Raw genomic sequence first — 15,672 nt, forward strand, 5'->3', positions numbered from 1 at the left:
CACTTTAATAGAGTGATCCATTCTGGTACTACAGGCTTTATTCTTGGAAGGACGAGTATTGAAAAGTTAGGTGAGTGAAGAGGATGTATTCTGAATACTGAGTACACTAAATGTCAATAAGACAGGGGGATGAGATAGAATTTCACCATGTGTTTTAAAGGAATAAGCTATGGAACTTTCAGTGCCACTTGACTGTTTAATGAAAATCTTGCAATGGAGCAGGTTCCTAGAGTGGAGGGAGGGTAAGATAGTACCATTGAATAAGGGTGGTGATGGTAGTAGAATGGAGGTATCAAACTATAGAACTGTTTGTATTTCTTCTAGTTAAGATTTTGGAGAAATTGATAAGAATTTATTAAGAATTGAGCAGATGAGGATAATGTTATTTATGCAGGCCAGAATGAAGTTGCTAAAGGGCACTCTTGTTTTAGCAATCTGGTTACCTTTTTACAATAGAGTAACAAGAGGAGTGAATGAATGAAATCTTATGGTAGAGTTCAGCTATAGTTCAATGTCTAATGCTAAAAGCACTCTAGAGACTCCATTTAAAACTTCATGTATCTCCTGCATGAAGTGATTGCCCTGCATCATGTTATTTATTGATCTTCTTATATATTGCATCATGTTATTTATTGATCCTGCATCAGTGATTGCCCCCTTCATTTCCATGGTGACATGGAAATGAAGGGGGCAATCACTGATGATATATTTGATAGTCTGTAGAATATGGCAACAAAGGCAACGGCAAACCACCTTGCATCACTATCTCCCTTGTAATCAGCTGCAACCCTCTCAAGAGAGGAAGCCACAGGATTAGATTAGATTATGGCTCTCTGCATCTGCCCTGATTCATCCTGATTCTGTTGATAGTTGTCCATAACGTTTATGGACAACTATCAGATTATCAGTAGGTCAGATTTCTATCCAGGTACACTCCCAGATATTGCAGGTGAGGTTCATGCTTGACTGGGCTGCTACAGAAGTCAGGTTGAGTTGGCAGTTTGCCTCGTTGTTAAGATGGAAAGGTGTGGACACTGTTTTGGTGGGGTTTGGCTTTAGGTGCTACTGTTAAAAATATTTCTCAAGAATCTCCAGGTTTGTGTTCAGGATAATCTCCAGGGAATCGAAAGAAGGTAACTGGTGGAGGTATCGCCATAGCATCTGTTTACATATACTTGTTTGCTCTTGTTGAGGGAATGTCTGAGGTATAGATGTTAAAGAGAGAGTTGGAGCCCTGGGGCAAGCCATTCTTAAGGAATCTGGGTCTACTTTTCCTTTCTCCAATATGGACCCAAATTTTTCTGTTTGTGAGCATGGATTCTAGGAAATGTAAGGTTGTTTTGCATTTTATGATGAAACTGAGCTTTGAGAGCAAGCCAGACTGTATCATAGGCCAATGTCAAGTCAATGAAGACAGCTCCAGATTTTCATTTCTTTTGAAAGCCAGTCTCAATTGGAGTTTTTAAAACCAAGACTTCATCACAGCAGTTTCTGCTAAGCCTAAAGTCAGCTTGCTCTATAAAAACAGCCATCTCGATGAGCAGGAAGATCCTTTTCAGTATGATTCTTTCCAGGTGCTTGTAGGTTGAGCATAGAAGAGCAACTGGACCAAGGCTTCCAACAGAGTTGGGGTCTTTCCCTGGCTTGGCTGTAGTTGCCACTGATTTCTATTAACATTTCTGAGGAATGGTAAACAGTTTTAATTAGGTGCACTATTTTATTATCTATTCTGTAATGGTTCAGTATTCTCCAAAATGCCTCATACCATACTGAATCAAAGGCCCTCTGTTTATCTATAAAATTATGACATAGTATTTTATTATGTGCAATAATATTTTTCTCCAATGAGATGTATTGTAAATAAATGATCTATTGTATTCCTGTTTTTAGGGAATCCTGCTTAGTTATAGCAGCATATAGTCAATGTTTGAGTACACTTAGTTAGAATTAAAGGAGGTATAGGAAGATGATTTAAAGTTAAATAAGGTGTAAACAAGGGTAATACACATTATTTTCACTGTTATTCATCATCTATATGGATCATATTATGAAAACAAGTAGTACTAAACCTGATATCAAAATTGGAGATGTTAATCTCAGCTCTTTATTTTATGCAGATGACATTACACTCCCAAATACATTAGTTCAAATCTGCAGATTCCCTACCAAACTGATTAACTGCTGTAATAAATTTGATATGAAAATCAGCATCAAAAAGACAAGAACAATGAAAACAGGCAAAAAGAACATTAACAGTATCCTGAATGAAGAACGTATACAATAAGTAAAACATTTCAGCTATTTGGACAATTTTTAGTGAAGATGGCAAATTAAATATAGAAATAGACAACAGAATTAGCAAAGCTGATATGATAGGAAGTCGAATGAATAAATTATGTGGAATAAGAGAGATATTAGTCAAAACACTAAACTAGCAGTATACAAGACAGTGTTCAAACCAATTTTAACTTATGGATCTGAGAGCAGGGTTAAAAAGAAAGCAATTGATTAAAAACTACAGACCACAGATATGCAAGTTCTGAGAAGAATTCACATATCTGAGGAAGAGGAATGGTTAGCAAAACATACATGATGCCAAGGTGGTAGTATGATAAAAACCCGGAGGAAGATCAAGATCGAAGTGCTGCCCTAGAAGACCAAAATAGATACAATAACACTAGAGTGCTGACTAGTAATACACTAATTTGGAAGAAAACTGATGGGATATTAGTGATATGTAAACTTAATCACGCAGTAACTGTCATAGAAATCTTGAGGGGTACATCATGAAATTGATCATGGTGGTGGCAAAGGTAACAATAATGGCAAGTTCCTGCTGAAATTCTGTTCAGGATAAGAATTAAATTAAACAAGAAGTGATAGAAGAGTGGTAAAAAATATTCAGAAGCAATATGATCAAGGGTAGATAAAGAAAAATGAAAAGTCTTGACTATATTATCATTGATAGCAATATCTTCACATTGGTTCAGGATATAAATGGATTTGAAACTGGAAGTGATCATCACTTAGTTTTATGCAGGATAAAAATTGTCATATTGAAAACAAAGCATGTAACAACATTTTAAAAAGACAAAATTTGAGTAGCTTCTACAGGTGAACTATAAACTAAACTACCCAAATATTCAAAAAAAAAAAAAAAATTGAACAACTTTGAAAACAAGAACCAAACTTCAGAGTCTCAGTTGCAAATTCTAAAGGAATCTGTGATGGATTCAGCTAGTATGATGTGCAGTCGCATTCTAGCTCAAGATGTACACAAGGATAGAAAAAGCAGAACACCATGGTGGACACAAAAAGTTAAAGATGCACTGCTGAGAAAAAAGCATAATGAATATTCCTAGCAAGTAAGTCAACAGATGTCCTAAGAAAATAGAGAAAAACGTAAGAACTAAGTTATGGGCTTAGCAAAAAGAGTTAAACAACAATCATGGGAAAATTTTAGTAAGTCTAAAGAAGCAGAATATCAGGAAGGTGGCAAAATGTCCTGAAAGCAATTGTAAAAAGGTTAGAAATGGAGGAAGGAGTATAGTAAAAGAAATCAGAGATAATAAAGGCAAGATAAAAATAACTAAAGATATTAGTTAGTTAAAACTAATATCTCATAGTTAAAAATACTTTGAAAGAATTAAATTAAACAAGAAGTGACAGAAGAGTGGTAGAAAATATTCAGAAGCAATATGATCAAGGGTAGATAAAGATTAAAAAAAAAAATCCACCAAAAACAGGAAATGCAAAAGGGCAGCTGGAGCAGATGATAATCAACCAAAAATACTCAAATGTGGAGAAGAAGCAGATGGCATGGCCAGAAGGCTAAATTATGCGATTGGAGTATGGAAATTATGTCATTTTCAATGTTGTACTCCTAAACAAATTTGCAATAAAACGACTAAAACTATGAAAATAGGCAGGAAGGAGGTAAATGTCAACTGCATTCTTTTAGTAAAGATGGGAAATGAAATATGGAAAGAGAAAACAGAATAATCAGAAGGTGGTGTGGCAGGGAGCTAGCTATATAAATCAGGAACACTAAACTAGAAGTATAGAACTGTTCAAACCAATTTTACGATATGGATCTGAGAGTTGGGTAAGAAATAAAACAGCTGCTCAAAGAATGACAACTACGTATATATGAGTTCTGAGAAAAATTAGAGTGGTGAACAGATAACAGAACAATATTAAAAATGAAGATATTAGGAAGGAATTAGACACCGTGTTAGCATTCAAGAATGTGTAAGCAAAGCTCATGTAAGGCGGTAAGGTCACTTAAACAGAATAGAAGAGAAAAGGTTAGCAAAAACAAATCTTTGGTGCCAACAAGGTAGGATAAAGGCCCTAAAGAAAACCTAGATTGAGGTGTATTGATGCAACTAGAAGTACCCTTCCAGATGGAAATACAAAATCTAGCAATATTAGAGGCAATAGTTCTCATAGTACCCATATATAAAAAGGGGAAATAAAACTGAACGTGAGAATTACAGATGCATTTCCCTAATGAGTGTTCCTGGTAAGATTCATGCAAGTATACTTGAGAAAATGGTTGAGAAGGACTGTGGAAAGGAAGCTTAGTGAAGAACAGGCTGGATTTAGGCCAAATAGACTGTCAGGATCAAATTTTCACTTTATAACAAACAGTTGAGAAATAGTAGGAATATAACAAATCTGTGTTTAAGTTTTGTAGATCTGGAAAAGGCATATGACAAGTTGCCAAGAGAAAAGCTCTTCAAAACTCTACAGTTATATGGTGTGAATGGAACATTATATCAAGCAATACTCAGTCTTTGAGTTGTAAGTCAGTAGTTAGAATTGAAGGAAGTAAGGAAGATGGTTTGATGTTAAATCTGGTGTCAGACAATGATATACGTTATCCCATCTGTTATTCATTATTTATATGGATCACATTATGAAGGATATCAAAATTGGAGATGTTAATCTCAGCTCTTTACTTTATGCAGATGTTATAAATAAACCCAATACAAGTCTGCAAAATTCCACTAAATTGAATAACTGCTGTAAAAGATTTAGTATGAAAATCAGCAATAACAAGACAAAGTCAACGAAAATAGGCAGAAATACTGAAAATATCAACTACATCATGAATGAATAACCTATAGAACAAGTAAAACATTTCAGCTACTTAGGCGCAATTTTTAGTGAAGATGGTAAATTAAATATAGAAATAGACAACAGAATCAACAAAGCCGGTATGGTAGGAAGTCAACTGAATAAATTTATATGGAATAAGAGAGAAATTAGTCATTTTAATTTCAACATTAATTTTCAATTGTTATTTTTGTCTCTGCGTGATTTTTGTATGAGGTTGAAGAGTTTTGCATAACGTGGATAAGAATTTGTCAATAGGGACAGATGGAATATCAGGCCATTTGCTAAAGGAATGTTCAGCCGAATTGGCTATGCGTTTTACAAGTGTGTATAACTTGAATCTCAGCTCTGGAATGATACCATAACGACAGGAATGGAAGGAATGTATGACAGTTCCGTTGTACAGGGGTGGTGCAAAAAATGATGCGCAACTACCAACCTATCAGTATCTCTGGTGTGGTAGTGAAGATTTTAGAGAAGTTGGTAGACAAACATGCTATACTCTGCAGGGAACAGCATGGGTTTACTAAAGGAAGGTCATGTTTTAGCAATTTGCTCATATTTTATAACAATGTTACAGCTGAGTTGGATAAAGGGAATGGCTACACTATGATAATGTTGGATTTTTTTTTTAAGACATTTGATAGGATACCACATGAAAGGCTGTTGCATAAAGTGGAATTAATGGGATTGGAATATAATCTCTCGACTTAGATCAGGGGATGGTTGACAGACTGATATTAAAAAGAGGTATACAGTGGGTATGACTGCCAGATTTAATGTGACCACTGGTGTACCTCAGGGTTCAGTTCTTGGGCCATTATTGTTTAATCTATAAATTAAAGACATCAAGGCAGGATCTAGCATCAGATGTGTGTGCAATTGTTTGCCAATGATGCAAAGATAGGGCAGAGCAATCAAGAATGCTACTGATATTTGGCAATTCCAACAGCATATTATATTAGTGGGGATTATGCTACAAGAAACTGAAGAGGCAAGGGATCTTGGTGTGTTGGTGGATAAGACTCTAAAGTTCAAAGGTCACATAGCAAAAGTTGCAAATACAACTCAGAGGATAATTGCAATGTTGAAGCAAACCTTGATATGTAAGGATAAGGAAGTCATTTTGCCTCTTTATAAGGCTTTGATAAGACCAAACCTGGATTATTGTGGGCAAATTTTGTCTCCAGGGTTCCAAGGGGATAAAGAAGCTGAGGAAACAGTGCAGAGAAGAGTTACAAAGATTATATTTGGATTATGGGATTTAGATTATGAGGACAGATTGTGAGTTAATTAACCAGGGTCTGTGGATTGCAGACCCTGGTTAACAGGAGAAAGAGGGGTATATGATAGAGGTCTATAAAATTTTGAATGGGTGATATCAGGATATCAACTGACTGAAATTTTTCTTTATATGGAAGGTGGAGAGAGAACATGAGGGCATCCATGCAAAAGTTAAATGTATTTGCAGTCAAGAAAGGGGTAAGACTAGGTTTTTCTCCCAGAGAGCAGTGAGTGAGTGGAATGATTTGCCCTTAGGCACTGAATTTAAGGGAAGGTATGGATGATTTATAGCCTCCATTGATAAGTCCTCGACTCCCTGAAGGTCTTATATAATAATAATTTTTCTTTACAGTTTCACTATTGCAACTTTTTGATGTTAAAACAAGATCGAAAATTCTGTTAATGTTTACATAATTTATATTAAATTTCTCATTAATATCATGTATTATAACATTTGCTAATTTTCAACCTTTATTCTATTTTGTCTAACTATATGCACTAAAAATAGTCTTGAAACAAGACCAAAAATGTTGTTCATATTCAATTTATTTTTAATGTAAGTGAATTCCATATCTTCATCTGCAAAGTTTTAAGATACTTTTATTGACTCTTTCAAAATCAGTTTTGGATATGTTGATTATCTGCATGCAACTATTTCAAGCTTTAATATAAGATGAAAGAAAGACAGGAATTACACTAAATTCCTAACATGTAACCTCGATGAGTGTACAGGATATGATAGTACTACATGAAAAATTTACAAACTTCGTATCTACACTTTTCCTCCAAAACAATCTGTTGCCTGTTAAGACTCCAACATTATCAGATCTTATATTTCTATCTTCTAAGGCACTTTTTACTGTATCAATCCACCTGTATCTTGGTCTTCCTATGCCAACCTGACAGAGAACACTTGTTTTGCTAATCTTTCCTCTCCCATTCTGTTTAAGTGACCATACCACCTGAGACCAGCTCTGCTAACAAATCCCTAGATGCTAACAATGTCAAATTTATTCCTAATATCTTCATTTTTTATTATTTATGATATTGCCATTGATGCCATTTGTACATGCCCCTAATCTTACTCAGGACTCTCATATCTGCGTCTCTAGTCAAGTGTTTTATTTCTAACCCAGCTCTCAGATCAATAAGTTAAAATCAGTTTGAACACTGTCTTGTATACAGCTAATTTAGTGTTTTGACTAATTTCTTTCTTATTCTATACAAATTTATTCAGCTGACTTCCTACCATACTATTTTTGCTGATTCTGTTGTCTATTTCTATATTTAATTTACGATCTTCATTAAAAATCATGCCTAAGTAGCTGAAATGTTTTACTTGTTCTATAGGTTCACCATTCACAATGCAGTTGATATTTCCAATGCTTTGGCTTAATTTCATTGATCAGCCAAATAGCAGCTGATCCTAAGAGCCTCTATTTGGCCTGAATCCAGCTTGTTCTTCACCAAGCTTCCCTTCCACAATCTTTCTCAACCATTTTTCAATATACTTGCATAAATCTTACCAGAAACACTCAGTAGAGAAATACCTCTGCAATTCTCACATTCAGTTTTATTTCCCTTTACACACACACACACACGCGCGGGTACTATGGGAGCTTCACTCCAATCATCTGAATTCATCCCTCTGTCCAAGCCTTCTAAACTATGCAGTGCAGCCACTGTAAGACTTATACCTGCATATTTGAGCATTTCTGATCGAATATCATCTGCTCTCGCTGCCTTTCCACATTTCAGGCTTCATCATCAAATTCATGCCATGCACCCTCAAGGGGGTGTACAGGATATGATAGTATTACATGAAAAATTTACATCATTACTAACTTTCTATCTACAAATTTCCTCCAAATCAGTCTGTTACTTGTCAAGACTCCAACATTATCAGATTTTATATTTCTATCGTCTAAGGCACTTTGTACCGCATCAATCCACCTATATCTTGGTCTTCCTCTGGGTCGTTTTGCTGCCAACCTGGCAGAGAACACTTGTTTTGCTAATCTTTCTTTGCCCATTTTGTTTAAGTGACCATACCACCTGTGATTAGCTCTGCTAACGCATTCCTGGATGTTGACAATGTCAAGTTCTTTCCTAATATCCTCGTTTTTAATATGATATTGCCATTGATGCCATCTGTTCACGCCTATAATCTTTCTCAGGACTCTCATATCTGCAGTCTCTAGTCTTTGGTCAAGTGTTTTATTTCTGACACAGCTCTCAGATCCATAAGTTAAAACTGGTTTGAACACCGTCTTGAACAGCTAATTTAGTGTTCCGACTAATTTCTCTCCTATTCCATATGAATTTATTCAATTGACTTCCTACCATACCAGCTTTGTTGATTCTGTTGTCTATTTCCATATTTAATTTACCATCTTCATTAAAAATCATGCCTAAGTAGCTGAAATGTTTTACTTGTTCCACAGGTTCTCCATTCACAATGCAGTTGATATTTTCAACGATTCTGCCTATTTTCATTGTCTTTGTCTTTTTATTGCTGACCTTCATACCATATCTATTACAACAGTTATTCAATTTAGTCAGGGAATCTAGCAGACTTGTAGTGGATTTATTTAGAAATAGAACATTCTCTGCATAAAGCAAAGAGCTGGCATTAACATCTCCAATTTTGATATCATGCTTAATACCACTTTCCTTCATAATGTGATCCATATAGATAATGAATAACAGAGGGGATAATGTACATCTTTGTCTCACACCAGATTTAACATTAAACCAGCTTCCTGTACTTCCTTCAAATCTAACTGTTGACTTGCAACTCAAATAAAGACTAAGTATTGCTTGATATAATGCCCCACTGACACCATATAACTGTAGCGTATTGAATAGCTTCTCTCTTGGCACCTTGTCATATGCCTTTTCCAAATTGACAAAACTTAAATACAGATCTTTGTTATATTCCCATGATTTCTCAACTATTTGTCGTAAAGCGAAGATCTGATCCTGACAGCCTCTATTTGGCCTGAATCCAGCCTGTTCTTCACTAAGCTTCCCTTCCACAGTCTTTCTCAACCGTTTTCTCAAGTATATTTGCATAAATCTTACCAGGAACACTCAGTAGGGAAATACCTCTGTAATTCTCACATTCAGTTTTATTTCCCTTTTTATATATGGGTACTATGAGAGCTCTACTCCAATCATCAGGAATTTGTCCCTTTGTCCAGGCCTTCTGAACTATGCAGTACAGCCACAGTAAGACATACCACCATACTTCAGCATTTCTGTTCGAAAATCATCTACTTCTGCTGCCTTTCCACATTTCAAGCATTTGATGGCTTTTTCTACATCAAGTATGGATATGTGTTCCTGACTGTATGCCTGTTGAGTGTTTTTTTACCACTGTGCTATCACTGCTTGCTTCATTTAGCAATTTTTCGAAGTAATTACTCCATACTTCAAGGATATCATTTTCTCCTATTTTCATGTCATCATCTGTAACTCCTTTTACAGCACTCTTTCTTCCATTTCTAAGCTTCAACAACCTCCAGAATATTTTGCCACCTTCTTGATATTTATTTTCTATGTTCTTGCCAAAGTCCTCCCATGACTTTTGTTTAGCTAGTTTTACACAGTGTTTAGCATGCTTGCATTTGTCTCTGTATTCTCTAAGAGCACAAGCTGACTTATTTGCCAGGAACTTTTCATATGCTTTCTATTTTTCCTTCACTGCCTCTTTAACTTCCTGTGTCCACCATGGAGTTCTAATTTTTCTATCCTTGCAGACAACTTCACCACATGCCTCTCTAGCTGAATCAATCAGGGCTTTCTTCAAGGCTTGCCACTGAATCTCCAAGGTTTGGTTCCTATTCTCAAACTCTTTCATTTTTTCTTCAATAATCTTTGTGTATTTTAGTCTACAGTTCACATCTGAGAGCTGCTCAACTTTCCACTTTAAAACTTTCTTGCATGTTATTCTTTTCAATATGAAATTCAATTTTATCCTCAAGACTAAATAGTGATCACTTCCAATTTCAAATCCTCTGTACACTCTGGTGTCCTGCAGCAGGGAGAAAATATCACTATCAACAATAACATAGTCAATGAGACTTTTCTTATTCCCTGCCTCTTCTGTCCACGTGAATTTGTGCACATTTTTATGTTGGAACATTGTGTTAGTAATAACCACGTCTTGAGGAGAAATCCAACTAATATCAAGCTAATATCATTATTATTAGCTTTGCTCTTCTCTGCAAATTTTCCCAAAATGACACTTTTGAATAGCCATGGCACATTTGTTCTCTTAAGAAGTGTGGGAACAAGAACTAAAAGTGGAATGGGAATGCATGTGTTATACCACTATAAATTGTTTTGTTGATATTAACATAAATGTTTTTGATCAGACAGCTAAAAACTATAATTCAACCAAAGAAATGAGGCAGAAATCATGAAGATCACCATGTAGCATTCTTATAATATATGCCAGATAACATGCCACTCTTATTCTCGTTATCTGGTATTTTTTAATGCGATAACGTGAAATTAATGGGGATAGTGAACATCTTAGCATCTCCAAAAAAGCATATCAAAGCAAGTGGAAAAGGAAAATCTATATCATACCATGCTCAACATACCCAAGACATTGTTATACATAACCATCCTAGCAGAGCAAAAGTCTGAGTTACTCTTATTGGCTTGTCTTTCTTCTCTATCTCTTTTTTTTTTTTTTTAAATGTGACTCTTGCTTGCAAAAGTTTATACATGTACTGGACATTTTGTAGTGCAGCAAGGTAAGAGTAAGATAATCTGGAAGTCACGCTCCGGTGATTCAACACGATATTTTAAAGGAAATAGATTAAAGTTATTTAAATGTAGTTGATTATGTTTCCGAATGATGAATATGTTATCAATATATCATTACTAAAATGTAAATTTAAAAGTAGCTTGAGATACCTCCAAATTTTACAGGAAAAATTTGAGCAAATAAAATCTGTAAATTTTACTATAGAATTCCTATCTAGCAAGATAAAAATTTAACTTACCTCGTCAGATCCAAAAACATTGTCATGAGACAAATACATGTCCTCCTCATGCAAAGAATGATCAGGTGTGGAGGAAGCCTCTGGTGGTGTAGGTGGAAGTGGCAGTGGCAGTAATAATTGTTGCTCTATTTCTAAGTCCTTCTCTACATCTGCTTTTTCTGGCCTAAATTTGGACTTTATGGCCTGCCGCAGAGACATTCTCTGAAATGCCTTCTTGGCTATTGCACCATTAGCTTTAAGATGTGATCTAAGAGAAAAAATTTCACAATTAAACAATCAGACTCAATGTCAGTACACACAATAAAGTCATGAATTTGTAGAATATTTGAATCTTAAAAGTGCATAAGGAGTATGAAAGGCAAGAATTGAAAGTAGAAACAAATTTTTCAGATGATTATAGAAATAAATTGATTCAAATGTTAAATAAATGCCACCCAACATTGGCAAATTGTGAATTAATTTATGATGTTGGTGAATTAATTTATTTACTATAGAAAAATTACAGAGTAAATTATAATTTACTCTTTAAGCAAAAAAAAAAAAAAAAACTGCTATCATGAAAGATAAAATAACAGATTAAAAAAAAAGAGGGAGAAAGTGAGAGACAGAGAGGAACTGTATAATAATCCTACAAAATTGCATGATTTTCTTTTGTTAAAGAACTATGTTTTTTAAGTATATGAACAGCAATTCTAAATATGACCATATATTTATGTAGCAATTAAAGGATTGAAATATGTAATTCATGAAATATATATAAGCACAATGAGAATTATTATGCAATATTACTGTGAGATTAAACTATCTTTATAATCACTATTTTACCACATTCAATTTCCATTCCTATTAATAACATTATTCCATTATACAAAATCGTTGTAAAACTCCTTTCCCAATTTTCATCACTTCATAAAAAAATCAGTGTAAACAACCCTCATTTTAAGCATAATCAAATGCTTAAGTGTTGGATCATAATGTGCTTTAAACCTTTAGAAATTAAGATTTCCATGTCCAGATGACATGGAAGTCTTCTGAGATCAGAGGAATATGATTATCTTCATGCAACATACACCCAAACTATAATTGTATATAATACCAAAATAGTGAGAAAATGTGATTAACATCCTGAATGGTTAGCCTATCTTCTGGACTTCTATGTGGTGGTGAATTAGTCTAATGATGCAGAGGTGGAGTAGTAATATTTTCATGATCTCTGCAAACCACATTTGTTCATGTTCAATGCATTTCTCAGTGCTGTTTCTGACTACTACTCATGCAGCAAGCCTTGCAATATATTAAATGAAAAGAAATATTTTTGTTTTAATCCTTTATCCAAGTGTACAAACAAACAAACAAAGCATGCACATAAGTATCATCACAACTAGTCTATTAGTATATAGAGGGACTTCACATCAATTGCCTTGATATCCCATAATGCAAATCGCACTTCTTTCCACATATGTTAAAGGTTAAATGCAGAAATCATATATGTCCTATATAAGTAGTAAAATGATATATCACTACATTATTAAATACTCTGGATCAGAAACAGATGTAGAGAGTTTTACTATTATGTTAAAAAGTACATTATAACTGACAAGAAAGTATATTCTTGTTTTAATTCTTTGCCCAAACATATGCAAACAAAATGCAAATATAAAGTCTCTTCATGACTAGTCTACTTGTATACAGAGGTTATTGACTTATTACAACAAGAACTCATAGTGGGAGGACACTACTCCATTATACCCAACTCACCATTTCCCCAACTTAATCCTCCAACTACTACCACCGCCACCATCAACACACAATGTCATTTACTGCCTACCACCAATAGTATTTTTGTAAGTAAATTGCACGTGTTCTCAAGGCTGATTTGCCTGTATGCAGGGTGTAAAAACCAGAGTTTCCAGAAGGGGGGAAAACTCTGCTACCTCCATATGAGATCAGCTAACTCACCCTCAATTGAAAAAGCCTATATTCCTCTCATTACAATGGGAATCAAACTTTCGTCTTTTGCAACTGAAGGGCACAATGGCTTATTGTTCTTCTAAATGTGCTATGGAATCATAAAAATTTAATTTACAACCTTGTTTCTCAACCTTCTGAAAAATGGGACAAAATTTACTTTCTCTTGCTTTCTTGCAATCAGCTGAGAAAAGACACTTACAGATCACCAAATGAAAGCAAAGACTTTACACATCAATTGCCTTGGTATCCTACATTCAAAAGCACATTTCAGATGTATATACTGCTATGCATTATGAGAAAGGTCACTACTCAATCCAGTTTTGACCTTTAATGAGGTCTCATTAGTGGGAACCAGCCAGACCCTTCCCATAATGCATAACAATATTATTATTATTCAGGCCTCCATGGAGTCAAAGACTCATCATGGGAGTTCCTTCCTAAGAAACACAAAGTCTATCAAGATTCATAGTGGGAGGTCCCTCCTAGGAAACACAAAGTCTATCAAGATTCATCGTGGGAGGTCCCTCCTAGGAAACACAAAGTCTATCATACCACTCCTTAAACTCATTGATCGTTCTCGCTCTCACCACTCCATCAGGCAATGCATTGCATGGTCCAACCACCCTCCATGCAAAGAAACCACTCCTCACTCTCTTGCTCACAGTTTCCTTTCATAACTTCCAGGGATGGCCCCTTGTCATCACTCCTTCCCGCTGTTCAACCAAGCGAAAGAACTCCCCTGTAACCACCTCTCAGTCTCAATCATATCACCTCTCCTTCTATCCACCAAACTCTGCAGTCCACATTCCCTCAGCAGATCCTCATAACTAACATTGTACAGTCCTGAAACCATCTTTGTTATCCGCCTTTGTACCCTTTCCACAGTTAATTTATCCCCTTCAAATCCTGGGGACCAAATCTGAGAACAATAGTCTACATGTGGTCTGATCAGAGTCTTATACAATGGAATGATGACTCGTTTATCTCTGCTGGTCAGTGTCCTCATTATTGCAGCAATGCTCTGTGTTACATATACACAACCAAAAGTGTGCTTGTATTATGGAATATAAAGGCTGTTGACTTCACATCAGTTGCCTAGGTGTTCCATAATGCAAGCACTTTTGGTTGTGTATATGTATATGTAACACTATACTATAATGCGATAATGAGAAGGACACTGACCTGCAGAGATAAAATAGTTATCATTCCGTTGTGCAAGACTCTGATCAGACAACACTTAGACTATTGTTCTCAGATTTGATCCCCAGGATTTGAAGGGGATAAATTAACTGTGGAAAGGGTACAAAGGCAGATAACAAAGATGGTTTCAGGACTGTAGAATGTTAGTTATGAGGATCGGCTGAGGGAATGTAGACTGCAGAGTTTGGTGGATAGAAGAAGGAGAGGTGATACGATTGAGACTTTTTGCATATAAAAACATATGCAAACTTAGCATACACTTGACTAAAGGATTAAAACTAAAGGAATATAACTTCTTATCAATTATAATATACTTTATAACCCAGCAGTAAAATTTTCAACATTTTGCAATGCTCAAACATTCAAAGCTGTAAGATATTTTACAATCAGTGTGCTAAACATATATCCCTTCAATGGGGAGGGAGGAGGATCAAAAACCAAATCATCTTCATATGCTTCTAAAATAAAATTCTTTCTTCCTTCAAAAAAAAGACTAGTTCTTCTCTTAACCTTTGCTAACACTCAACTCAAACAATTAAGACCAGATTATTTTCTTGGACTGATTTACCTCTAAACTTTTACTGACACAACATCACTTTTGTAGTATCCTAAGTCCTCTAAAAACTTTAGATCTTTTTTTTTTTTTGCTAAAGACATTACTTTTTCATCCATTGAGCTATATGTATGAATCCTAAATCTGTCCAGCATTATTAGAATGCTCACAAAGTGAAATGGTGTAGCAAAAATCTCTTTCTCTCTCTTAAAATTCTTATTGAAATCAAAGTGGGCAGTTTTGCTAAGTGGAAATCCCCCCCCCACCTCTATCTCTCTCTCTAACAAATGTCTCACAGCCAGGTTGTTTACACAATGTCTTTTCTACAAATATTTCTATGGACACCACTGAGCCAGAACTAGCATTTGCTATTCCCACCCCCCCTCAACACACACGTCAACCAACAACCTGCATTAACACAAGCAGCAGTTGTCCAAAATCCATTTACAGTTCCAGCCCCCTCCAAAACTACTATTTCCACACATCTGCCATTCCATCTATCTGTTTCTACAGACAGATGAAAAG

The 15,672-nt window shown here is 35.3% G+C and overlaps 1 protein-coding gene across 1 annotated transcript in view; it reads right to left on the minus strand.

Annotated features, from left to right (window-relative positions):
- Positions 1-12,129, minus strand: part of LOC150108436 (GRAM domain-containing protein 4-like) — a 458,431-nt gene extending 446,302 nt beyond the window's left edge. Inside the window, exons 1-2 of the mRNA XM_090390467.1 lie at positions 12,056-12,129; positions 11,424-11,670 (exon numbers count right to left, since the gene is read on the minus strand). Coding sequence (XP_090246593.1) covers positions 11,424-11,670; positions 12,056-12,129 — 321 coding nt within the window. The remainder of the gene's footprint in view (positions 1-11,423; positions 11,671-12,055) is intronic.
- Between the last annotated feature and the right edge of the window lie 3,543 nt (positions 12,130-15,672).

The sequence above is a fragment of the Typopeltis vanoorti genome, chromosome 3, assembly GCF_054136105.1.
Source record: "Typopeltis vanoorti isolate ZY-2024b chromosome 3, IOZ_Tvanoo_1.0, whole genome shotgun sequence".
In the NCBI taxonomy this organism is placed as follows: Eukaryota; Metazoa; Arthropoda; class Arachnida; order Uropygi; family Thelyphonidae; genus Typopeltis; species Typopeltis vanoorti.